This window comes from Octodon degus, unplaced genomic scaffold (assembly GCF_000260255.1).
Source record: "Octodon degus isolate 3935 unplaced genomic scaffold, OctDeg1.0 scaffold00097, whole genome shotgun sequence".
In the NCBI taxonomy this organism is placed as follows: Eukaryota; Metazoa; Chordata; class Mammalia; order Rodentia; family Octodontidae; genus Octodon; species Octodon degus.
Genome location: NW_004524673.1, coordinates 7,385,372 through 7,410,865, shown reverse-complemented (window position 1 = coordinate 7,410,865; position 25,494 = coordinate 7,385,372). Strand labels below are relative to the sequence as shown.

General features: G+C 39.3%; 1 protein-coding gene across 2 annotated transcripts in view; it reads left to right on the top strand.

The window, feature by feature from the left end:
• Positions 1-25,494, top strand: part of Serpinb5 (serpin family B member 5) — an 82,757-nt gene that overhangs the window by 48,305 nt on the left and 8,958 nt on the right. Inside the window, exons 1-6 of one of the 2 annotated variants that reach the window (XM_004638257.2) lie at positions 4,840-4,919; positions 11,289-11,463; positions 14,352-14,489; positions 16,977-17,094; positions 20,129-20,271; positions 25,317-25,484. In XM_004638257.2, coding sequence (XP_004638314.1) covers positions 11,296-11,463; positions 14,352-14,489; positions 16,977-17,094; positions 20,129-20,271; positions 25,317-25,484 — 735 coding nt within the window. In that variant the 5' untranslated portion in view covers positions 4,840-4,919; positions 11,289-11,295. Of the gene's footprint in view, positions 1-4,839; positions 4,920-11,288; positions 11,464-14,351; positions 14,490-16,976; positions 17,095-20,128; positions 20,272-25,316; positions 25,485-25,494 lie in introns of those variants that run through there. The other variant, XM_023723122.1, reaches the window with a different exon arrangement.

The window sequence follows — 25,494 nt, the reverse complement described above, 5'->3', positions numbered from 1 at the left end:
CTGCACCTGGGCTGGGACTCTATAATTAATTTTTAACTTTTAAATTCTTTTGACTTTTTGAGGCAGAGTCTCACTATGTAGTTCAGGCTCATGGTACTCCTCCTGCCTCAGCCTACCTAGTGGTGGGATGACAGGGTGTGCTACCACCTGGTGCCCCACTTCATTTTTAATATGGAGGATTCTAAAGAGTGGTTGTTTCTTGCTGCTGATTAATTTCTATTGAGTAGCAGTGTGGCTGGGAATCAACTCCAAAACCAAGTCTCTCTCTCTTTTTTTTTATTGTCACCTCACTCTTTTTTGCACTCGTTAAACTCAAGTGACTCGATATTACATTTTCACTTTCTGCTCAGAGATGCCTTTGTATAGAGTATTAAACATTTTAAAGAAAAAAGAAATGTGCCAGCTTTAAAAGTATTTGACCATCTGTGGTTTACTCTGTTTTAACTCTGTTTTTTATCATTGTCTTACTTTTATGTGTCTTATCAATTTTACATAAGCTATTTTCTGTAATAGGTTGTCATTTAATATACAATTTCTTTCAAACAAACGCTAGAAAAGACGAGCATGTAACAGTTGGGTTCTCAAAATGGAGTAGTTGTTGTGTCATGAAACAAGGCAAAAATCATGACTCACATCTAGTATAAATTTGTGGATTGTACATCTGGAGTTTGGCCAACAATTTCTTCTGTCTTGGCCAGAAACTTCAAGGTAAAACCACCTTATCTTTCTCAACTCAACTTCTCCAAACAGGAAAATGAGAAAAATACTTAGTGACTGGGTGAGAAACTTTACTGGGGACTTTCTGTGAATTTTTGGAAATATTCAAGGCTAACACGGTTCCCTTACTGTTTTGAAAACATGTCAAGTAAATCAGTGTAATGATATTTACAAGGCGTGAGTGTGGGGAAACACTTGGAGACTTATGGGTATTAGGAGAGAGTGCTGTTGAGTTTGTGGGGGAATCTCCTTTTCTTGGGGGGCAGAGAGAGGGAGGGAGGGAGGGAGAGGGAGAGATTGCAAGCATGTCATAACAAGGCCCCTTTGAGCTGTTCTGGGAGTGGCAGGGAGTGTCAAATCATCCCTCAGCCTGACTGCTGAATAATCAAGTTATAATGTTTGCAATGTTTCAACCCATAGGCAACAAAATAATCTCCTAGGTTATTAAATATTTGGGTCAATGATCACTTCTGTTGAACTGGAGGAAAGCATGGTTCAATAAAATTGTATAATGAATAAAAGGATTAATTCATTCTTTAACCTATATTTCTCCTTTCCAAAATAAGCAAAAACTACTCTTTTTTCATATGTAATCAACAAAGTGTTTCTTGTGGAAGCAAGAGAGAAAGACACTAGATCTTTTTGAATTATGGAGTAAATATATTCATACATAGACAAGTGGATATATTACATCATATAAATCATATTATATTATAGTAATAGGGATAGAATATAAGACCTCAAACATCCTAAGCAAGAACTTTACTACTAAGTCACACCCCCCTTCTTTTTTATTTTGAGACAAAGTTTCCTCATATTGTCCAGATTGGCTTTAAACTTTTGATTCTTCTGCCTCAATTTCTCATAGTTCGGGGATTACAGGTACACATCACTATGCACGGGTCCCACAAAAAGTTTTAGAAGAAATATTTGTTTTACAGATATAAAGTATTTGGGGTGAATCAGAAAGAGTAATCTTAAATATCTGTAAAGGAAGGAAGGTAGCTGATATGTAAGGAAATGTCAAATTGATTTCATTGATTGTGGAATAAACTCATCATTATTTGAATCTCCAATATCCTATCCATTTGCTTTATCTTCAGATTATTTCCTTTTTTTCATCCATTCACTCATTGTGCCCCCACTATGCTCCATGTATCCACTAAATGCCCAGGGCTGCGCTAAGTCTTTAGAAACAGTAAGGAAAACAGAAAAGAATCCCTGCCTAGTTTTAGGTGGGGAGGCAGTTAACTGGAAAACTAGTAAGTGAATTCTGGAGTGTGTTATGTAAGAAATGGTAAACTATGACTTTGTATCTGCCCATATGGTTCAAATTTCATCAAGAGAAAGGAAAATCAGTAGTGTTCTAGAGCAGATCCTTTCATGAGACTGCAGGGTAAGAGAATGAAGATTCTACATGACAGCACTAACATAGTTATTTTGATTTTGCAGCTTTCTGAATATTAGTATGAACAGAAGTTTTTCTTCTAAATATTGTTCCTCATAAGTGACTGTAAGTCCTCATGCAAACATAACTGACAACATTCTTTTTTCTAAACATTTCCTTTGGGCTGTGTACTTTTATACCTATAATAGATAATTTTTAAAAAGGTAAGCCAAAATGTTTATTTTAGCTTAGCTCACAGCCTCCTAGGTGCATCATGGAATATGGCTTCGTGTGGTTGTTCTTGTTTATTATCCTTTAAAGTAAGAAAAATTTGAAAGGTGCTTTTAGTTAATGATTCACACATTTAAGTTAGAAAAAAGTTCATAGTAAAATACTTAGAAAATAACAAACATTTGACTTTAAATCAAAGGCATGAAAAGATATTCTGTTTTATTTTATTCATTATTATTCTTAACAAATATATTTGCTGCAACACGCTCTGGCTCACATTACTGAATTAAAAAAATTAGCACACTTCAAAAATATACCATGATATGTCTTAGGACTCCTAATATGAAAATTGTGCTAAACTATAAGCGACATTTATTTATTTATTTATTTATTTATTTTTTGGGTGGAACCAGGGATTGAACTCAGGTCCTTGCTCTTGCCAGAGAAGTGCTTATTCCACTGAGCCATTTCTCTGGCCCCCGACATTCATTGTTAACAGACAAAGAAAAAACCCATAGCATCTGGAAGCTTACATAAGATTAAGAAGTTTATGCTGACTGGTCACCGAACATGGACACTATGATGAACAGTGATGATCTCAGACTCATGGAAATTTAAAGCTACCATGGAGTCTCCTCGAGTTGCACAGCTAGGTCTTCTTGGTGCCTGCTCCAGAATCTGGCCCAGGGTTTGACAATCAACCAGTGCTTATTTAGTTGATCACAGACACCAACCAGAGTATGCAATTAAAAGAGGGAGGCAGTTGTATAACTCATATGTTAAAAACAGAAGAAATTCTTGAGGCTATTCTCAAAATTACTCAGTTGTCATGTTTTTCCGAAACTAGTCTGAAAGGGCACGGCTTTAGAAATGTGAATGGCTTGTATAACTCCATTCTCTCCTACCATTCTGTTTTCTCTGTTTTTTTTTTTTTTTTTTTTTTTTTTTTTTTTTAGGGTGGGATTTAGAAGGACTTAAATGTATAGCCACTGTAGAGAAAAATGTGATTGAGAAACAGTTTTTATTTGTCAAGTGGAAACACCATTGTAATACTCTTACTGCCAAAAGGGAAGTACTGCTTTGCACCAATTTCTGGTCTTGTCAGTTTCATTGTCAATGTTCCATTGAGACATAAGAATCCTTCTCTTACTTGGGATGCTGAAGGCACTGGGCACATTGTCTTATTTTCAGAGATACTTGAGTAACAACTCGATGCTCCATACAGAATGCTCTACTTAACTTTCTGTTAGCTTACTTGTCTAATTTACCTTGTGCCATCCTACCTATGTGTCTGTGTTCATGCTTCCTTTGTAGGGCTGGTCTCCTGATGTCAAAAGACCCGGTAAGCATGATGCCTCCCCAGTCAGTCACTCCACGGCTGAAAGGTTACACTTGTCATAAAGAATCTGAGGCTAGAAAGATTAAGCACTTAGCTTAGGATTTCTCCAGAAATCTGTGACTTTTCTCTCAAACCCACATTTTCCCTACTGCAGTTTGATAGTATATTTTTAAGTGGTGCCCTGGCCAGACAGCACATCTAAGACCTTGCCTTCAGTAGCTCCAGAGATGCTTGGAATGTTTCCTTCAGGATTCAACTCATTTAGGTTGTGACTTTGATCCCGGCCAATAAAATACTCAGGACCTGGCAGTGGGGAGCTCTCAGTCAGTCTCGGTTTAGTACCGTGAGTCACTCTTATTCATTGACTGCATACTGTACATCAAGTCCATGCAAAGTATTGGTGTTATGCAGATGAATAAGGCTTGGTCTTACCTTTAAAATTCTCAGTCACATGGCGACAACTGTAAATGCATAGGTTGTGATGCAACAGTGTGGCACACTGACAATAGGAAACATAGATGAGAAGCAACTGGTTTAGTTTCAGGTACTTCCCTGAGAACAGATTTGTTAGAGTTGTTCCTGTGAAGAAAGGAGGGGTAGGAAGGCAGGAAACCTGGATTGTGTTAAGAGCAGGCTCCACGTGGACATTTCTAAGCAAATCTGTGTAATCTAGGGGGCATTCTCTTCGCTACTTAACAAAAATTTCTCTCATCAATTTAATGTTAAATGATTTGCTAGTGATGCTATATGTGGCGTCAGAATGAACTACCCCAATTGACCTGGAAAGAATGGCGATTAGAGTAGTTTTTATGTCACGAATATGTTTGAGAAATTTGCAGTATTATTCTCACCACATATTTCTTTTTATTTCATATGTGTCACCTTCCGGCCTTGTGTTGTCTAGTAGGATTGCCTTTATTTACTTATACGCGTACATGAAGTTAGCCCAGGGCAGGATCTTCCAACAGGGCCTTCCTGCCTGAGCACGTTGGAGACCTTTAGAAGCTGTGCAGACAGCAGCAACTTCGGTGTGAATCATTTCTTTCAATCGTGGACAGGCTGCCAAGAAGCATCCGTAAGAGGGAAGGGCGGCTGGGAGGGGCGGCGTGGGCGTGGCCAGGTGGCTGCTCAGGTGAGCCAGCTGCGCCTCCGCCCGCAGAGCTCTGCTTACACACCCAGGTCTCCGAACTCCTCGCTCGCCTGCCTTGTTTCTTGACGCATTTTGCAGGATCTCCGTAACTCCAGGTAAGAAAAGTGGAGTGTCAGGGTGGATGATTTTTTTCTCTTTCTAGGCTACTTGCAGCTGGCTTGAGGGGTGAACACAGTGGATGCATTCTAGGGTTTTGCCGCTTCTCATTGCCGGTTGGGTTTCGGTTCCAACTCTGTCCTTGGGCCCCAGGAATGCCACGTAGCAAGTAAAATCTCTCAACTACACAAGGTAAGAATGAAGAAACGACCCAAGGGCTAGAAACTTGGTGCCGATAGGGCCTCAGCAATGATTCACAGAGGACATTCTCAGCCGTACCTTGAGCTCGGATGAATTTGCAATGTTAGTCTCAGAAAGGGTGTGGCACCCAGCCCTGGAGAAAGTTGAGTAGCTGTGTGCTGGGCTCCTCTTTCCTGTGGGTACTGCGGGACCGAAACTGAGACATACAGACTGCTCTGCTTTTCAACATTTTTGAGCATCAGCTCTGTGTTCTACTGGCAACCACTTTCTTCTAGATAGAAATTATTCTCCATTTTTCTGGATTTCAGCATACTTTAAACAATTTGCACATTTCAGATGTGGATTCCTGGACTTTTAAAGTGGGCTGGCCCAGAGTTGTTTCTGTTTCTTCCTTTTTTTTTTCCTAATGGCCTCCCTTAAGCCTATCACACTAAAAATCCAGTTAACAGGCTAGGTTGTTCCATAGACTTGTAGAATGCTCAAAACCGAACGACCTTCAAATTATTTTTGCTCAGCCCTCTCATTTCATAGATGAGGCTCACAGAAGTGAAATGGTATCCGAAGTCATTGCTTGTAAGTGGCACCCCGGATTGGGCCTTCACACCTGCAGCTCAGGAATGCCTCCTGACACTGAATTTTCTTAATGTTTTCACCCTCTGCATCTTGCAAGAGGTTTGTGATAAAATTAGATGTGTGCCAGTTGCTGTCAGTAAGTGTCACTGTTTGATGGATTCTTTGATGAGTGCAGAGATGGGAGCTTCTTGTAGGATATAACTCTCCATAGAAAGTGAGTCAGCAGCTATATATTTTGCTTCCTAACGCCTTGGATGGTGCCTCTCAGTGCCCTAGGGATGCAGACTGTCTTGCAGTCTCAGCAATTTGGGCTGTTCTGGTGTGGTTTAGTGTGGTCCTCCTTTACTGGTAGGTAGCATGGGGTGGACCAGGGGTCAACACCATGCTTGTAAGGAAACAAAGCAGCTGTGATGTTTCACAGCATGTGAGCAAAGCAGAAATTCCTACACCATTGGAAATTCAAGCAGCTAACATTATTACTTACTAATGGCTGCACTGGACTTCCCTGAGGACAAAGCTCTTCTTAAAACCATTTACTCATTTAATCACTTCACATAATCCTCATAGTATTCTTTCATATCATGGAAGCTACAGAGCTCTCATATTTTCTGGCTCTGATTTTTCTCTTTTCAGAGCTGGAATGTGAACCACAGAGGTGTTTTATCATAGGTGTGAGTGGCAAAGTTTCTCAAGGTAGCACTTAAGGACCTTTTACATGCAACTCCTAAGAGCAGTTTTTCAGCATGTGCCTCTCCATAAGATGAGGCAGGCTAGGCCATCCACAATGCCCTGATACTGTGAAAGTATAGTTTGTAAAGAATGAAACTGTGCACAGAGCTATGTACATAACATGTTCACACATGTTTGTATGCAGAAGGGTAGAAGATGTTCTCTAGGGGAGATGGACATATTGTATTTGAATAAGAACATGCTTAAGAATAAGAGGGGCCTTGTACCTAATGTCAGTACAATAGTCTTAAGCCAAAGGGGACATGTGACTGTCCTGTCCACAGGGCTACTAACTCATCAAAATAATCTGAAAAGAAAGGATTCAAGGACTGTTTGCTCAGATGCATTTCAAACTTAGAAAAATCTTCCTATAGAGGCCAGTGGCAAGCTTTAAGTCCAGAGAAGTGAGCACACTTGCCCTAGCCTAGTGAGTGCATGGGTCTCCAGTTATTTGGAGCCACCTATAGTCTCTAAATTGTATCATTTTTCTCTGGCCTACATTTTTGTGAATCTCAGTCCTAATCCTTCAGGACTTCCCCTAGTTACTTATTGTGACTTACTTAGATGTCACTGTTTCTGAGATGTCATTGGCATTTCCAATATGAGTTAGGTGTGGCCTAAGGCTCCCATGGTAACTTGTGTACGATGTCAAAACACTTTCCATGCTTGTCGTGTCACTCTTGATGGCCTGGTGGTGGCAAGAGCCATGCTGTGTTCATCTTTGATTGCTTAATGCCTAACTTATGTCTGACAGTTGATAGGTCCTTAGTACTTATTAAATGAAAGCATTATACTATTAAGAGTTTGCAGTTTAAATGACAGAAGGAAAACCAGAGCTCTTTAAAGTAGGAAAATCATAAGGGAAAAAGCTTTGTGTTGCTGAAAACAAAAATAAAAACAAAAACAAACATGTAGGATATTTTTGTATCTTTTATTGTTGTTGTACTGGGGATTGAACCCAGGGATTTAACCAAGCTGAACTCTCAGCCTGTTATCATTTTTTTTTTTTTTTTTTGCTTGTAAAATCTCACAATATTTTAAATGATTTCCATGTTAACAAATGCTTTGTTTTCTTATTTTTACTCATACCTGTTCACGTCTTTGTGCTGTGCTGTATGATTGTACATAGTGGACACAGCGTAATAAACAGATTAGGCTGGGTTCCAGAAAGATGCAGAAAAAGAGAAAGTCCAGTCCAAGCACTACCAAATTCTATTCCTCTCCAACTTTATTTTATTTTTTATTTATTTTTGGTGGAACTGGGGATTGAACTCAGGCCCTTGCACTTGCCAGGCAAGCGCTTATTCTACTGAGCTATCTCCTTGGGCCCTCAGTCTGTTATCATTTAAAATTTTTTTTTTAAATTATTTATTCATTTATTTGATATAGTGTCTCACTGTGCAGCCTAAACTTGTAGTTATCCTCCTGTCTCAGCCTCCACAGCACTGGAATTATAGGAGTGTAACACCACATCCAGTTTAGGGATCAAACTTGGGTCCTTGAGCTTGCCAGGCAGGTGCTTGGACTGCCGAGCTATCTCCTCAGCCCCTATTATCATTTTTTGTTTTGAGACAGGGTAGGATGACAGGTGTATGCCACCATCCCTGGCATATTTTGATATATTTATTTAGGAGGGGTAATTCAGGCACACAGTATTTCTGGAACTTGAAGGACTTCAGAGAGTGCAAATGCCAGCAAAGACTCAACTGCCAGGAAAGACGGTGGTAGGTGTGGTGGGAAGCGCCAGTCTGGGACTAAAGAAATGAATTCCAGTTCTGGTTTTGCCACTCTCACTCCCTGCGTGGGTGGCCCAGGAGAGTCACTTCATCTTTGTCCACCTCACTTTCCTAATTTGCAAAATGGGAAGGTGGGGCCAACAGTAGATCTCACTCCAAGATCTTGTCCTACTTTAAAGATTTAGGATTTTGGAACACCTTTGGAAAAAATTGCAAAACACAAGCCATTTTAGTGGAAATTGCCTTTGTAACACTGCTTGCATTTTCACTTCATTTTTCCTCTTAAAATAAAAAAAAATGCTTTTCAAGCATTGAGGTGACTTTGAAAAGTAGTGTTTTTTATTAGCACTATAAACAAAATTATCTTTGTTAAAATTGATATATGACTTTCATGAAAATGAAAGAAGCTGTCTATGTAAGAATATTTCAAAAATATTATAGTGATTTTATACTTTGAACACAAACCACAGGATATAACTTTACTGTATAAAAATATTAATCTTTACTGTTATACCTATAAATTATATTATAGCATTTGCTCATCCAAAATGATTTTCATAGGAATTTAACATCTTTTCCTGGGCATGTACTGGGATTTGTTTAAATGTTTTGGTCATCTTATAACACAGCAAAGTGGCCATTGGCTGTAGCCAAAGTCATATCTTCAGCTATTTATGACAGATCAACTTCATAGTGTTTTTAGGTCACCTTGGACTAATCGTGGAGCAGATGATCAGATTCACCACCCACTATTTGATCAGCTGTGTAATTGGTGATTGTTCACTAACACATTTTTCATGTACAAACTTTTTTTTCTTTTGATACTTTTGCCCAGCATCAAAAAATGCTACTGTGGCTGGGATCTGAGGTCTGGTGGCTGCATTCCTCACTCCCTAGCCAAGGAGAATTTTCTGAAAGGAGCCAGTGAACACATGGACAGGAAGATGGAAAGGAAGGCAGATGGGTTTAGACTTGAGCCCAAAGGCCTGCCATGAAAAAAGAAAGGGGGTGAATCTCACTGAAAGTGGGTGACAAGGCTTTCAGGTGTTAGGCGTATATTGATTTATATTCTCCAACAAGGGTCGGGATCTCAGCTTTGCACTGCACGACAGCCTGAACATACTGTGTGATGAGATGCAGTGAAAGCCAAATGAGCCTGTAGTCATGGAGTACTGTTGGCTAAATGTATCTCAGAATGTTGGAATGAACAATGCTTTGGTTGAACAAAGTGAACATCTTGGAAATATTTTGTAAAATGAACATTTCCTTACCCTTTGAGTCACCTCCTGGATTCCTTTCTAGGTATCTAAGGTCAATCTCTCTTAGCAGGTTAATCTATGCTTTTAAACATAGTTTTTCTGCACAAAGGAAATCATAAAAAGTGTAGTTTATTTTCAACTTACAAAATTACCCTGGTTTCCCTTCTTTAGGAGTAGTGAATACATGCAAGGGAGAACTACTTGTGTTTGTTAAATCACAATTTGTATATTTTCATGTTATTATTATTATTTATTATTATTATTTATTATTTTTGCAGGACCGGGGTATTTTCATATTATTACCAGGTTGCAGAAGCATTGGAAGGTCTGCAAGGCTATAAGATTAGGCTGCTCTGTTTGGTGAAGAAATTGATCACTATTGGTCACTACCTTCATGTTGGGTTTCAGATGTAGATAACATTAGCTTTGTCAGAGGTAAACTTGCTGCTGGAAGAAGCCACATTCCTTGTCCTGAGATCTTACTCACATTCCCCAAACCTCTTGAGAAGTTTCTTTTCATCTCCCCAGTGGTGAGTGCTCTGCCTGAATCACTCCCAGTCTCCCATTTTTGCCCCAGGACACTGGTAGTTTTGGTATGTACCTAGTGGTAGTCTCAGTATATATCTAGTGCTGGTCACCTCCACTGGGGTAAGATTTCATCCTTCTTCAAGGGGAGAAGAAGGCTGTGTGGGCTGAAAGGCTTAAAGCACAGCACAATGCCCAGGGCCTACCAGGACTTTAGGTTACCTTGTGCTGCCTCTGGAGTGGGCACACTGCTCAGTGCACCCTTCCTGCACTCATCAGTGGCGTAACAGGAAGGGGGAAGTCAGTGGGATGCCCAGTGAGCACGAGTAGAGCCAACAAAAATCATCATCATCATTATCAATCATCAAAGTCATCACTGTTATTTATCATTATTATGTTGCTAATAAACTTGCTTTTTCAGACTCTACAATATAATATTTTTAATTAACCTACACATAAGCCTTATATCCCATAAAAGAGAATTCTGAAAATATATTGGAAGGTTAGTGGGCCACTCCTTAACCTTGGGAGGTTCACATGTCTGCATTTTGAGTTTCTGTCCAGGTATAAAAAGCAAGTTGCAATTCTGTTCTTGGCTTTGAGTCTAACACACCTGCAGATCTTGGCTAAGGAAACTCTTTATCTTGAGTAACGACCTTTTCTCTGACACCAGGGTGTGTGTCCTTTCTGAAGACATTGATTGTTGTGCTTGCTCTCCACATATGTGTGCACACAAATCATCTCTCCTCTTTGTGTGTTTGCCTCTTTGTCTTTTCTCCTGTTCTGATAAGGATACCAGTCATTGGATTAAGGCCCACCCAGCAGCAGTATGAGCCCATGTTAGCTAATTCATTCTCAAAGACCTTCTTTGCAAATAAAGTTTAACATGTCTTCTTGGCGGATGCAAATTAACTTACAGGATTGAACAAGTATTCAACTGAATCACACAAAACAACTGCAATTACTGTTTGTGATCTACAAATATGACAACTTTGTATGATTTAACCAAAAATCCTAATCAAAACAATGTTTGATTTTATTTAGTGTTGTCAATGGCTCTGAGCACTTGCTGAGGAAGAGTTGTGGTAGGTGGGCTTCAGGCCATGACCATTGTGGAGCAGGATTGAGTTTAAAGATTCTGAGAAGTTCAGTTCACACAGACCTCCCATGCTTTGGGACTGATGCCCAAAAGTTTCCCTTTGTTGAAATTATGGAAAGTCCCTTTCAGTCTCTTATCCAAGATCAATACTTTGTTGAAGTAGAATCTTTACTGTGTTGGCAGAATGCAGTTGAGAACACTGTAAATATTCTTCAGAGATGACCCTTCCTTTGTCCTTGGTTCCAGGCCCACAATGGATGCCCTACAGCTGGCAAATTCGGCTTTTGCTGTTGATCTGTTCAAACAGCTGTGTGAAAAGGAGCCAGCAGGCAATGTCCTTTTCTCTCCAATCTGTCTCTCCACCTCTCTGTCACTTGCTCAAGTAGGTACCAAAGGTGACACAGCAGATGAAATCGGACAGGTAAGCCCCTATGTTTTGTTCTGATTTTAAGTGGGAATAAAGTTTTTAGAGTCCATAGAAAGGGCCTGGAAAGGAAATGAAGACTGGTCAGCACTGCTGAGACTGAGTGTTATGGCTTTTGCAGGGCTCTCTTTATCTATCTATCTATCTATCTATCTATCTATCTATCTATCTATCTTTTTTTTTTTTTTTGGTATGTGAATTGAATCCAAGAGTACTCTAAAACTGAGCTAATTTTTTAATTTTTGAGACAGGGTAAGTTGCCTTGAACTTGAGACCAATGGTCTCAGCCTCCTGAGTAGCTAACATTACACGTGCAAACTACTCTATCCAGCTCTCTTAATTTTCCAATGCAAAAGCTCATTGATGTGTCCTACATCCCATGTTGAGAATAGGTGCAGATGGCGATGGAGAATCTGTATATAGGCAGGTGTTCCATTCAGCAGTGGCCTTTAATATGTCACCAGATGCTGCTCACTCCTTATATTGTAAAGGTCGAAGGCAATGGCTTTTATCAAGTGCTCCACACAAATGCCCCAAGCAGAGTGTGAATCCAGACCTCAGTCCTACCCTAGAGAGCAAAGCAGTCCACCTTGTGATGCAATTTACTTGCAGCATTGTGCTTTATTTTAGCACACAAGGTCAAGTGCATTCTACCTTAAAATATAGCCATACTTATATTAATACAGAATTAACATTTTAAGTTATTTACCCTTGAGTATTATAGATAGATAAGATGAATGGTTCTCATATTTTTATAATAATCTCAGGGGGCTTGGATTCTCACTGATGAGCATGGACTAATATAATGTTTTACGCACACACACACATATAGGCATGTGTAGATATTTTAGTTTCCTTTTGGCTATGGTTGGTTGTCTCACTTTTAAAGTTCTTCTCAGACTTTGAAATGAGATAATTTTCCTGACTGTTACATTTTAAGTCCTCCTATACTCATGAGCGGTAGGGAAGCATCCTCCTAATTCCATACTATTATTATGTTGATTGCTCTAGGTTCTCTCCATAAACTCATAAACGTTTGAAAGGAAAGCACCTTTTTGAATGCATAAATGTCCAGAAATTACGACCCAAAAGACATTATTTAGCTCAGGATGAGGAATCTATACTTGAAACTTAGTGGGTTTGTAAAAGAAACTTCAGTCCTGTAAGAAGAAACTTCAGTTTTGTCTCTAATTGGAGAAGGAGCAAAAAGAGAGCTTGTTTGTTGGGCTCAGTGGTGTATATCTGTAATTCCAGCTAGTCAGGAGGCTGATGCAGGAGGATTGTACAGGGCCAGTCTAGGCAGTTTAGCAAGTTCCTATCTTAAAAGAAGATATAACAATACTAGGGATGTAGCTCAAGGCAGAGAACTTATCTAGCAAGCATGACAAGTCCTGGGTTCAATTCCCAATGAACAGATAAACAAACAAACCAAAGAAAAGATCCAGTGGAAACCGAACAGCTCCTGGTAATAGTGGCTTCCTTACTAGTAATAAGGAAAAATCGCAATACATGCACCTGGCTCCTAAGCAGTAGTTACCTGGGCTCTTTAATTTTCTGGTCGTGTTTACCCTTCATTAGGGATGAGAGTCAAGTGCTGGCTTAGGAGCTGATTTGATCCTCTAGTGCTGAGGGTGGGTGACTCACCAGCACAATGTACCGGAAGGTGGTGTGACTGGTACTCATAATGGCCATTATGAGCTAGGGAACCAGGAGAGAACATCTCATACTGACTTCACGTTTTGTAGTACAACAAAGCAGAGGAGATGCTGGAGTGTTGGCTGGAGCAAAAGAAAAGGATCAAAAGCCTCCAAATGATAGCATCCTAATTTGAGATGGCTTAGAATATCATTTTAAGACTGATAAGCATACTGCATGTGATAGATTTGAATCCATATGATAATTAGGGGTTTTAAAAAGTTTATGTATTTGGTACAGGGTCTCACAGCACAGCTTGGACTCATAGTGATTCTCCTGTCTCAGCCTCTCCAGAACTGGGGATTACAGACCTGCATCACCACACCAGGTTTCTGGGCCTGTTCAGCATGTGGGGCCAGCACAACATGCAGTACTGGGGATTGCACCTGGGTCCTTGCATTTGCCAGGCAGGTGCTTAGACCTCTGGCCCCAAGGGTGTTTAAATATTCTTAATTCTCAGAATAACTCAAACAGTAGATAGTCTCAGACCATTGTACAGAAGGGTAAGTGCTATGGAAATTTGAAGAAGACTGCATTTCCAGTGGGTGTAAAAAGCAAGACCATCTGACTGCGGCCCTCCCAGCACTTGTCAGTTATCACGACTTCCTTTTGTAAGTGATATACCAGTTCATCTGGCACTTGGTAAAGCATATAAGGGGGGCAGACTCTGGCTAGACATATCTCTGTCCTAGCATCTCATACCAGTGTAGTGATTCTCTCTCGGTGTTAATTTCTCTTTTTCTGGTCTTTAAATTCAATAGAATTTGAAATCCACCTTCCTTTTTACCCCAGTTAGGATTTTCTTCTGCCTGAGTCTCAGAGGCATCACTTTGAAGAAAGGCCAAAATTTGCCCAGAGTCAACCAGGAATAGATCTTTATGGCTGTGCTTCTCAACTGGGAACAACTTTATCATCCCCCCAACCCCCCAGATATTCGGCAATGTCTGGAGACTGTTTGGTGGTCGCGAGGGTACAAGGCTGTTGGCATTTAGGGCAGGGTTGCTGCTAAGCAGCCTAGAACATCCAAGACAATCCCAGTAGGAATTATCTAGCCCTGAAGCTCCATATTGCTTGTTTTATGGGAACACCTGAGCATGGAGATCCTATTGCCAGAGGAGATGGGTGTCACCAGGGTCCACTTCAGCAGGAGTAGCTGATGCTTTTTGGTAATGGACTTCTTCTCTTGACAGGTTCTTCATTTTGAAAATGTCAAAGATGTGCCCTTTGGATTTCAAACAGTTACCTCGGATGTAAATAAACTTAGTTCCTTTTATTCTTTGAAATTAATCAAGCGGCTCTATGTAGACAAATCTCTGAACCCTTCTACAGTAAGTTTTTTAAAGCTATTAGCAAATTAACTTTTTGCCACGAGTGGCAGTTCACATTGTTAGATCTACCCTCCTTCTTTTCCATTCCATTTCTAGAATGTTCATGTATGATCTGAAACTTCTTAAAATAAGTCAGTCTTAGTGAAGAGATTGAGTGCAATGGAACTTGAGAGCAGTTACATCTCCTGACATAAAAAAGAGAAGCTGGTGGGCTTCCCTTTTCTTTCTCAAATACTTGTGAACTTCATTCCTCCTCCTCCTTCCCTGCGGATGGCATGGAGAACGGAGTAATTAACTTTCTACTAAATGCATCTCTATAGACAAGAGGCTCAAGGCAATTCATGTTTTAAACTTCTTTCTCCTCACGCAGCAAGGAGTCCTTTAAGCTCCCCATCTCCTTTATTTATATATACAGTATGCTCCTCGAAGTCAGTAAGAAAAGCAATATGAATTAGCAATTTTCATCAGTCACAAACTAATTTTGTTTGTTTCACTGGGTTGGCCAGATAGCACACAAAGTAGCTCCAGTCTTTGTGTTTCAGCTATTTCTCGAAACAACCATAAAAAGAACATTATTGTCCCCTTACCTTGGACCTCAAGATATATCGTAATATTTTTTAAAATTCTATTTGAGATACATAATCAAAATTTTAGATTACAAAGATGTTTCCTGTCTAGTTTAGTAATACAGAATTGATTCAGCTTCTGTGTGTATGGTCATAGTTTAAAGTTTATGAAATTTAAAGCTAGTCTACTGGATAAGTAGTTTACCATTACATTACAACTTTCTGTAATAGGTATTTGTTCTTGTGGTTGACATCCTTTGAGGATACAAGTCACTTGATATTGTGATTTTATTCTTTTGGCTTGAACACACATATAAACAACCATTTTGTTTCAATAACCACCTGGGAAATTAAACAAAATTGAAATGAGAGCTGGTGCTGGGTAGGAAAAATGTTTAAATGCTCCCTCATTGATCCTTAAGGAGATGCCTGGTATGTTTTTGTTGCAGAGAGGACAATGGAGCCCTCATCTTGCTGAGGCTTTCTGACCTTCTTAGGTGGCGCTGGCTCTCAGTGAATGGCAACAGTTAGTTCCATGGTTGGATTCACTTAATTGGTTAGGGCTGAGGAGGCTCAGGAGCAATTCAAGGAGCCCCAGGCTTAGGAGTAAGTGACATGACATTCAATTTATGTATTGTTTGGTTGAAGTTCCAATTCAACATTTGGAATGTTTTCAACCAAACTAGGACTCTGCAAGCTTTTCTAAAGACTGATTTCCATTGCTTTTGTTGGTATTTAGCACCCGAAAATTTACTAGCTAATTGTATAAACCACTGTGTTTAAAGAAGGGGTGCCTACATCAGAACCACCTGGATGTTTGTTAAGAGTAAATTCTAGACCCCAGTTCATTCTCTCTTCTTAATTAAAAAACTCATTACAGTAAAAGATGGTGCTACTACCCCCTCACAATATTCCTCCTTGTTTTAGTCCCATAGTTTTTACCACTTTTTGAAGAATTCTGGAACTCTTTTTTCTTTCTTTTCCCTCTTTCCCTCCCTCTCTCTTCCTCCTTTCCTCCCTTTTTCTCCCTCTCTCCTTCCCTCTCTTTCTCTTTCCTTTCCTCTCTCACTGTCTCTACACTTGATCTTAGCCAAAAGGCTGAGAAGTGATCACTCTCTCTGTCTCTCTGTGTGTCTCTGTCTCTGTTTTTCTATCTCCCTCTGTACACATTTTCGATACATAATGAGTGCCTTCACCCTCAAAAGTTGCTGCACATACGTATTCCATTTTAATCCTGCTGATCTTCTAAACCAAAATTAGTGCTGATGAGATCTAGGAGTTTGTAATTAAAATAAGCTTCAGGGTTAGAACCACTAATATATTCTCTGTTGCACTATGTTTCAAACTTTAATGTGTGGATGAAACACTTGGAAATCTTGTTAAAATGCAATTTGATTCAGTAGGTCTGGGATGGGGCCTTAAAATCTTCATTTCTTACAAGATCCCAAGTGACACTGTGGTTTCTAATGCTTGGGCTGTATGTACATTGAATATCAAGGATCTGTAGAACATTTATTTTAGTAAAGACAAAGAATTTCTGCAGATGTTTCTCTTTCATGTACACTTCATCTATCTATCTATCTATCTATCTATCTATCTATCTATCTATCTTTTTGAAATTGGAATTCCTCATAATTGCGTGAATTTACCATAGTGTATCTTTTGTTTTCCTTAAAGTACACACTAAATTGAAGAGTGCATCTAATAGTTGAAAATGTCTTATAATTGAAGAAGTACAATTGTGAATGCAACAAAATTTCTTATTTGAACATGAGGTTTCAATTTATATTGTTACCAATTCTTAAAATACATCCATAGCAATAGATTTTTAAAAATTCTTTTGTTAGAACAGAGTAACAATGCTATAGCTTGATTATAGATCTTAAGTATTTGGTGACTTTATGAACTGGGCAATTTTCAGGAATTCCTCAGCTCTACAAAGAGACCATATGCAAAAGAACTGGAAACTGTTGATTTCAAAGATAAACTGGATGAAACGAAAGCTCAGATCAACAGCTCCATTAAGGATCTCACAGATGGCAAGTATCCTTCACTTGTTATGCTATAAATGGCTAAGTAAACAGGGCCTCCCTTCTCATAACTCCTTGCTCCAAGCATTAGAAAACTGAACATCTGGAGGACTTGTTGGGTAGTATTTTTAGTACATGAGCTAAATTCTTGCCTGTCAAGCCATGTCAACAACTTGAGTTGCTGGGGATGTCATGTATGGTCTCATCACTTGGCAGAAACTGCTGGTGCTTCAGTTTCAGTCTACTTTGTCTTACTGTCCCTGGAGCTGCCACAGGCCCCACAGGAGCCCGAGACGGGCCTCACACAGGATGGCTGGTGGCAAATCGTGAGGCCAGTTTTTAACTCTGGAAATGGAAGGATGGGTATCATTTGGTGATACCAGAGGTCTCTTCCAACTCAAAAAATCTGCAGGTTTATTAAAGAAAAAGGTTTTTAGACAAATAAAAATGTAGAAAAATTAGACTAATAAAAGTGTAGAAAAATTAAAAAAAAAAAAGAAAAGCTGTAGTTGAGGGCTAGCCAGATAGCTCAATGGACTAAAGTGCCTGCTTAAGCAGGCACAGGGACCAGGGTTCAATCCTTGGCATGCCGTGCAGGCCCTGCCCCCTGGGCTCACTGAGATGGCAAATGAGACTGGGTGTGGTGGTGTGTGCCTGTAATCTCAGCATTTGGGAGGCTGAGAACAGGAGGATCACTATGAAGCCGTTATGTGTAGTGAGACCCTGTAGACCCTGTGCTAAATATGTAAAACAAAACAAAACAAAACAAAACAAAAAACTCAGTAGTGGAAGCTTGTCTTTGGTCCCACAACTCCTCATGCTGATTTGCTGAGAGTCTGGAGTCTCTTGATAGCTACACATTCCCACCCCCTGCTTAGTGCTGCCCTGGGCTTCTCCTTGCCTGCTCCCTTTTTCCATTAAAATTCCCTGTGAGTCATCTGCCTTGATTGAAAGGAACTGGAACTAAGATGATTTGGATTCTAATCAGTGACTAAGTCTCCTTTTCTGGGGGATATGTTTATGATAATTGTGTACCCAGGTGCTTGCTTGGGAACTAGCTGACAATCATGAAGGACTGAAGCATATGGTAGAGGCTGCTGGCCCCGGAGGGAAATACTTCTCATGTATTTCTTGTGAGCTCACAGGGGCACATACCCTTGAATGATAAAGTCCACATATAACTACATGAAATCAACAAGAACTTTGGAATTCTTAGGATCGAGGTTCAAATCCAAGCATTTCCACTTATGGACAAGGATAGAGATGGAAACTCAATTTATCAAACTGTAAAATGGGGCATGTGTACCTCAGTTACTCTTCTCTCATTGCTGGGACAAATACCCGACACTCAAATTAGGGAAGGAAAGATTTATTTAGCTCATTAGTTACTGGAGGTTTCAGTCCATATTCAGCTGGGTCCAAGGCAGAGCAGCACATAGCAGAAAGCAACCTTTCATGGCAGCGGCAAAGAGCAAGAGCGCAAAAGGGGAGTAGGAGCAGCTCCAGCAGCTAGCTTCTCTTTCCTCCTTACATTGAAATGCAAATTACCTGTTCCAGGGCTGGTGCCGCATCCCACCCACAATAATTAATCACAAACTCCAGAGGCCACCCCAAAATAGCATGAGCCTTTGGGGGGACACCTATACATAAACCATAGCAATGTACTACATGGTTTTACCAGGCCGCAAGGATAAAATTCAGTAATATATACCAATAAATGGCAGCCATACATATATTTGTATATACACACATGAATACATGCATACACATCCGTGCCTATGTTATTGGAATAAAGCTTTTTTGGCTCTATCTGTGAAAACAAAACTTTGATGGGTATAATACCAGGATAAGCACAATTAAAATTAAAAACACAAAGCAACTTCTGCTTATGTTGCTGTTACAGTTTAAGTTTTGGAATTTCTAAGAAACTAAGTTTTCTCTCAAAGAGATTTTTATTTTAAAGTCTCAATTTATGTAAGGTTTTGGAGCAGAGAATGTAGGTTGGTGAAGAGACTTCTCAATTTGGAAATGAAAGCTTAGCATTTAAACTGAAGCGCTGCCACTTACTGGTGCCTGTGCTTCTTTGCTCTTCCAGTTTCTTCAGTAATGCTATTATGTATTTGACACGTACAGCATTGGGTGGACCATTTACATAATTTTCAGTGTCCAGTGCAGAAATGAAAATGCAGGGCACTTTTTTAGAAATTTTGGTAAACATTTTTAAGATGGTGCCAATAGAACATTAAACCAAATGCAGGGCTCTTTGCATACTGGTCCAGGCTTATGAGATGGACCTTGAGGATTAATAGAAAAATCAGAAAGCAAGGAAATGAAAAGTCTTTGGAAAACATGAGGTACAATTAAGTATAATGAGATCTTAGTATTAAGGAGCTGTCACCATTGAACTCTAGCTTGTGGTGATCACAGTTGACTTGAGGCTAAGGTCAGGCTCCAGCCTGCCTGCAAGGAGCGGGCAGGAATGGGGGCTTTCAGGTAAAAGGAAACATTATCTTGACACCTTTTCTAGCTGAGTGAACTATGACAACTCTTTCATCTCTCTGAGCCCCAGTTTTCTCAATGATACAATGGAAATAATGACTTTTACCTTACAGGACCATTGTAGAAAAATATGAGAAGGTGTAGGTAAAAATGCTGAGCACAGAACTAGGGTGTTTTTTTTTTTTTCTTTTTGGTACTAGGTAATGAACTCAGGGCCTTGCATTTGCCAGGTAAGTGCTTATGCTGCTGCACTATCTCCCCAGCCCAGAACTAGGTTTGTAGAAAGCCATAGAACATATATTTTTGCTTGGAAGGGCAGGCTTTGAGTCAGAAAGACCTGATTTCTCATCTTGGGTCTCTCTTTGGTAAGTCTGGTGTGGTCAAGCAATAGAGAAAAGTCCTGAAATTGTACAGCCTGTGCTACAAGGCCCTGTGTGCTGTGGCTCTAGGCAGCTCATGCCCGGTGAATGAACATGTGCATATATATCAGATGTAGTTTGGAAGGATGACTCTGCTACTTGTGGTTTTCTAAAATTGTTTGCAGGTCACTTTGAGAACATTTTATCTGACAACAGTGTGAGTGACCAGACCAAAATCCTTGTGGTTAATGCTGCCTACTTTATTGGAAAGTGGATGAAGAAATTTCCTGAATCAGAAACAAAGGAATGCCCTTTCAGAGTCAGCAAGGTATGCAGCAGCATGCAATAATCCAACGATCACTACTTTGATTTTGTTTGTATTTTAATATAGGGTCTACAGGGTCTACAGGGTCTACAGGGTCTCACTACGTAGATCGAACTTGCAGTGATCTGCTTGTGTTCAGCCTCCCAGGAGCTGGGATTACAGGTGCATGCCACGCCCAGTCTCAATTGCCATCTCAGCGTGCCCCTGGGACAGCAGGGGTGGGGACGAGCTGGCACAGCATGCAGGAGATGGAATCCTGGTCACTGCGCTCTGCCTAAGCAGGCACTTTAATCCACTATTTGGCTGGCCTTACTTTGATTTTTTAATTAATTAATTTTTTGTTTTTTCACTTTTAATTTATTTTTATCAGTATATGTTTGCAGTTCTTATTACATTTATAATAGGGAGTTTGTACACATATGTGACACATCTTAATTATTTTTGGTGCCCTCTCCCATCCCTCCCTGCTGCCTCCAACTCTTGTTCCCTTCACCACTGGCAAAAGCTCTATTTCCACTTTGTTTCTGTAATTTCTTAGGTCTAGAGTAGGGTGCTGCTGCTTGAAGCATTGGTAGGTACATAGATGTACCCTACTCCAAACTGAGAAATTATGGCAATGGGGGTGGGGAGTTTAGTAGAATTCATCCCAGTGAGGAAGATGAGGGTATAGAAATTTTTAGTAAGAAAGGAAAATAAATGAAAAGAACATAAACTGAGTCTCATCAGAGGCCTTTGAGTTGTTATGAAGCCTTGGTCATTGAGGCATTTTATTCCTGACAGACTTCTTTATAATCTCATTTTTTCACCTATTGTTAGGGAAACACATGCTTTGGTTGTTTTGATTTGGTATTTCTCTTACAGTGCAGGACATTGAATGCAGGGCTTCAAAAATGCTAAACCAGTGCTTCAGCAGTGATCTTGATAGCTTAATTTATAATTTATAAGACGCTTAGAAGCATTTGCTGGCTGTGAAGAAAGCATAGCTTACCTGCATCACTGGGAATTATTATAGGGGAGAATTAGAAGCCTCTTTTACAAGACTGTCTCATTAATTCCATTGATGTGAATATGTAGAAACTAAGTGGTAGATACAAGTAAAGTCCTCTTCCATAAATTAAACCAAAGAAGCGAGATTAGAAAATTGGCCCACTTATCGGCGAACTATGACAATTCAGGGATCTATATGGAATGGGACTTAGTCTTCACTGATGTGATGACTTGTGTTAAGAACAACCCTAAGGCAACCCTTCTTGTGCCACAGTACTTGAAAAAAGCTTACTTACCTAGGAGCTTTTGGGCATTCATTTAATTTTTCAAGTTTCTCCCAGAACCTAGAGTACCTGGGACCAATCACTTATTTTTCCCAAATATACTAGAACTTTTTAAATGCCAGAATCTGTAGGGAAAAAAGACCAACACGATACAAAGTTAGAGGGACTGGCTTCCATGCTTCTTTCTTTCTTCTCCAAATAATTTTTATTTATGCTATATGTATTTCCAAAGTTACTTTTCTCAGTAGAATCTGTTTGTCTTGACTAGGTCCGCTCCTAGTGGATGGGTTTTATAATAGCAGGGACCGTGACTTACTCATCTTAAGGTATGGAGTTTCTTGCCACATCCTGGACACAGGCACTAGGGATCTGAAAATTTCTTGAATGAATGACTGGTTGATCTTCAAAGGTCAGTTTGATTAAGAGTCAATGACAGACAAAACCTGATTGGCCTTTATTGGGCATTTTCACTGAGAGAGGACAACCTTACTGACTCAGAATATTGAAGAATGGTAGAGAGACATGGGGGGTCCTTCTCTAGTCCTCTCTTGTCAAGGTTGGCTTCCTGACCTCAGTGGTCTTCTAAAGCTGACCTCTAGGGACAGGACTTTTTCATCTCTATACAATTTCTTAAATTTTTGAGCATGGAGTTTTCATTTTCTTAGTGTTGTCTATTTATTTATTTATTTATTTATTTATTTTGGCAGAACTGAGGATTGAACTCAGGCCCTTACGCTTGCCAGGCAAGCGCTTATTCCACTGAGCTATCTCCCTGGCTCTGTTAGTGTTGTCTTTTAAGGAGCTGAAGTGAAGCAGGAATTTACAGCCTGCCAGTGGTGTCCAGCCCATACCACAACTTCTTTTCCCTCTTTTGGAAAACGTTGTAATTAAAAATATAAAAAATGTTTTATTACTTATATACATTACTTGTATTATACATAACTCAAAACAATTCCTCCTCATTGAAGAAGAAAAGCCAGCAAGGAAAGAAAGAAAAGGTGGACTGCTGGTTGGTCACAGCTGGGAGCTAGCAAGGAATGGGGCAACACTACTTGACATGTCAGAGGCCCCTTCTGTCTCATTGGCTTGGAGCTGGGCTTTCCTTCCTGAGCAGCTTCAAAAGGTTCCCTCTGTATGTTTACATGAAATCTGAAACATGTTGCTAATGCTACTTCTCATTACGTCTTCAGGGCCACATCATGAAATGCTATAGTTGTTAGGGAGCCCTGGACTTTTATGCTGACCACACTAAGGTTTCTAGTTTTTACATTTAAGACAGCATTAGTAAGTATCTTTTGGGAATAGAGGAGGTGTGTGTGCTGTTCCTTTATTGTTGCAATTAAACCACAAACTAGGTGATACCAGACTCTCTGAACAGGATTAAAAGTTTGACTTGTCATTAATCTTTCACTGCTTCACTTAATTATACCATAAAACTGTCCTCAAGGCTGCATGGGGATACACCCTCCTTTTGAATTCAGATGCTATTACTTTTCTTTTGTTTCCTTTGAATTGGTATTGTCAACCTTTGGACTTTTTTGGGTGATGTTACTAAACTTTTCACATGTCTGATGGTGTCAACTTTAATGACTTACGTTAAATTGACAAAAGTTTGGAATATACATATTAAAAGTTTCTAGTTATATATTTACATATATATATATATATATATATATATACACACACACACACACACACAGAGATGTTGAGTATCCCTATCTTAGACACTTAGAACTTGAAGTATTGTCAGAGTTTGGAATATTTGCAGGCATATATTGAGATACTTAGGGATGGAACCTAAGTATAAACACAGAATTCACTTCTGTTTCTTATACTTCTCATACAGAGAGTTTGAAGGTAATTTTATGAAGTATTTTTAGTGCCCTGTTTAGACTGTGACCTGTCACATATTGTACTGTATTTCCTAGGATAACCTTTAGTTGATTTTGTTTTCAGAGGGTAAATCTCAAATGGCATTTCAGTAAATGGAATTATTGTGTTCATAGTCATTTGCAGATAAGTTGATGACATCTTTTGGAGACCACTACTACAAGTATATCGAACATATTAGCAATGTGATCTGATGCGATGTTTAGACAAATTTGTGTCCTTTTTAAAGAATAAATGAAAAAAATAACAGTTAATTTAAAAACATTGTGTTTTTCCAGCAGAGTTCTATTCCTGTTACACATGGAATTGAAATCTTCAATTATTTATTATCCAACTATTCAGCAAACAGTTACAACATGATGGAATACACTAGGAATGTAAAACATGATTTAGCCTTCTCTGTATTTTAACTAAGGTGGAAGGTGGAGAGATAAATAAAAATTTCATATTAATAAACAAATATTCATATAAATAAATATATTCAGTACTGTGGCAAGCGTTGAAATAGAGGTAAACGCAAAAAATAAATAAGTAAACTGTAGGTCTGCTTGAGATAGGTGTTGGGTAAGGTTCAGTTACTGTTTAACTGCAATATGTGTGCAGATCTGATATGAACCTGAAAGTCACACCCTCAAGAGATTCAGTCAGCAGGCAAATATCCCATGGGATATCCAGGAGGAACAATAAGTTACATTAAGTTACCTGTAGTCTTTTACTTGTTAGTGAAAATCAGTTTTCCTTTATGAAACCAGTCCCTGTGGAGGGGATTGGGATGGGGTGGTAGTGGTCCCTGGAGACAAATGAACTAGTGATAGCACATTTCAAGGGCTCTATTGCCAAAGGAGCATGAGATGTGTTGCAACTGGGAGACAGAAATATTCTTGAGAACATTCTTGGTTTTTAAAATCATGAAATATTTCAAGCAGACAGAAACTAATATAAAATATAATAAACATCAGTGTACCTACTGACTAACTTCAACAGCTTAATATTTTGCTTTACTTAGATAGTTTAAAGAAAAGATATAAGAACAGCTACAGTGCCTGCGTATTGTCACTACCTCTCTGCCTCCCACTGTTCTCTTCTCTCCTTTCTTCCTTCACCATGATTATTATGAAATTTCCAAGTTTCTCATTCCACTGACATAGAAAATGTGTCTTAGAGAGGTCAAGTGAATTGCTCAAAGTTTCAGGAACAGACGCATTTGGGACTGAAACTCAGATTCTCATTTCCAATCCATGCTCCTCACCAGTTCAGATTAGAGGGCAATACAGGATGCAGCAGGTGATCAAAGCAAAGGCAAACAGAGGCCAAACTGAATATTATTTTGTCTTTATGTCTGCTAAGGTTTTTAAAGCATTTTTAGGAGCTGAATGTGAATGTATATGTGGGTGTGCACTAGAGTTTACTTTCAAGTTGGCTTTGCTAGGAATAGAGGTCTCATGTCCTTAAAGATTAACTCAAGTTTGGCTTATATTTTCAGTCATTCTGTCTTATTTTTAATATTTTAAATATGCAAGTATAGTGTATATAGTTGCTATGATGGATAACATGTGGAATTATAAAGTATGTGAACAACTTTTCAAAGGAAGTCATAAGCTCTTCACAGGACTCTTAATGGTTTGGGTGCAGCATGCTTTGGGTCATAGTGGATGTATCATAAAACACAATGATTTGAAACTATAGAAGTTTCAAATATATAAGTATCTGTATATTTATGTATATGTAGATATATTTGTCTATGCGTACATGGGTGTATACAGGCGATACACATATTGTATATGTATATATATACACATTTGCGTGTGAGCATATGTGTGCATATGTGTGTATAAATATTTATGCTTGTGTAAACTAAAACCCATCCCCCTTCTTTTCTTTTAACAGTCAGACACCAAACCAGTGCAAATGATGAATATGGAGGCCACATTCTGTATGGGAAACATTGATGATATCAGTTGTAAGATCATAGAGCTTCCTTTTCAAAACAAGCACCTCAGCATGCTCATCCTGCTCCCCAAGGACGTGGAGGATGAGTCTACGGGCTTGGAGAAGGTGAGAGGGG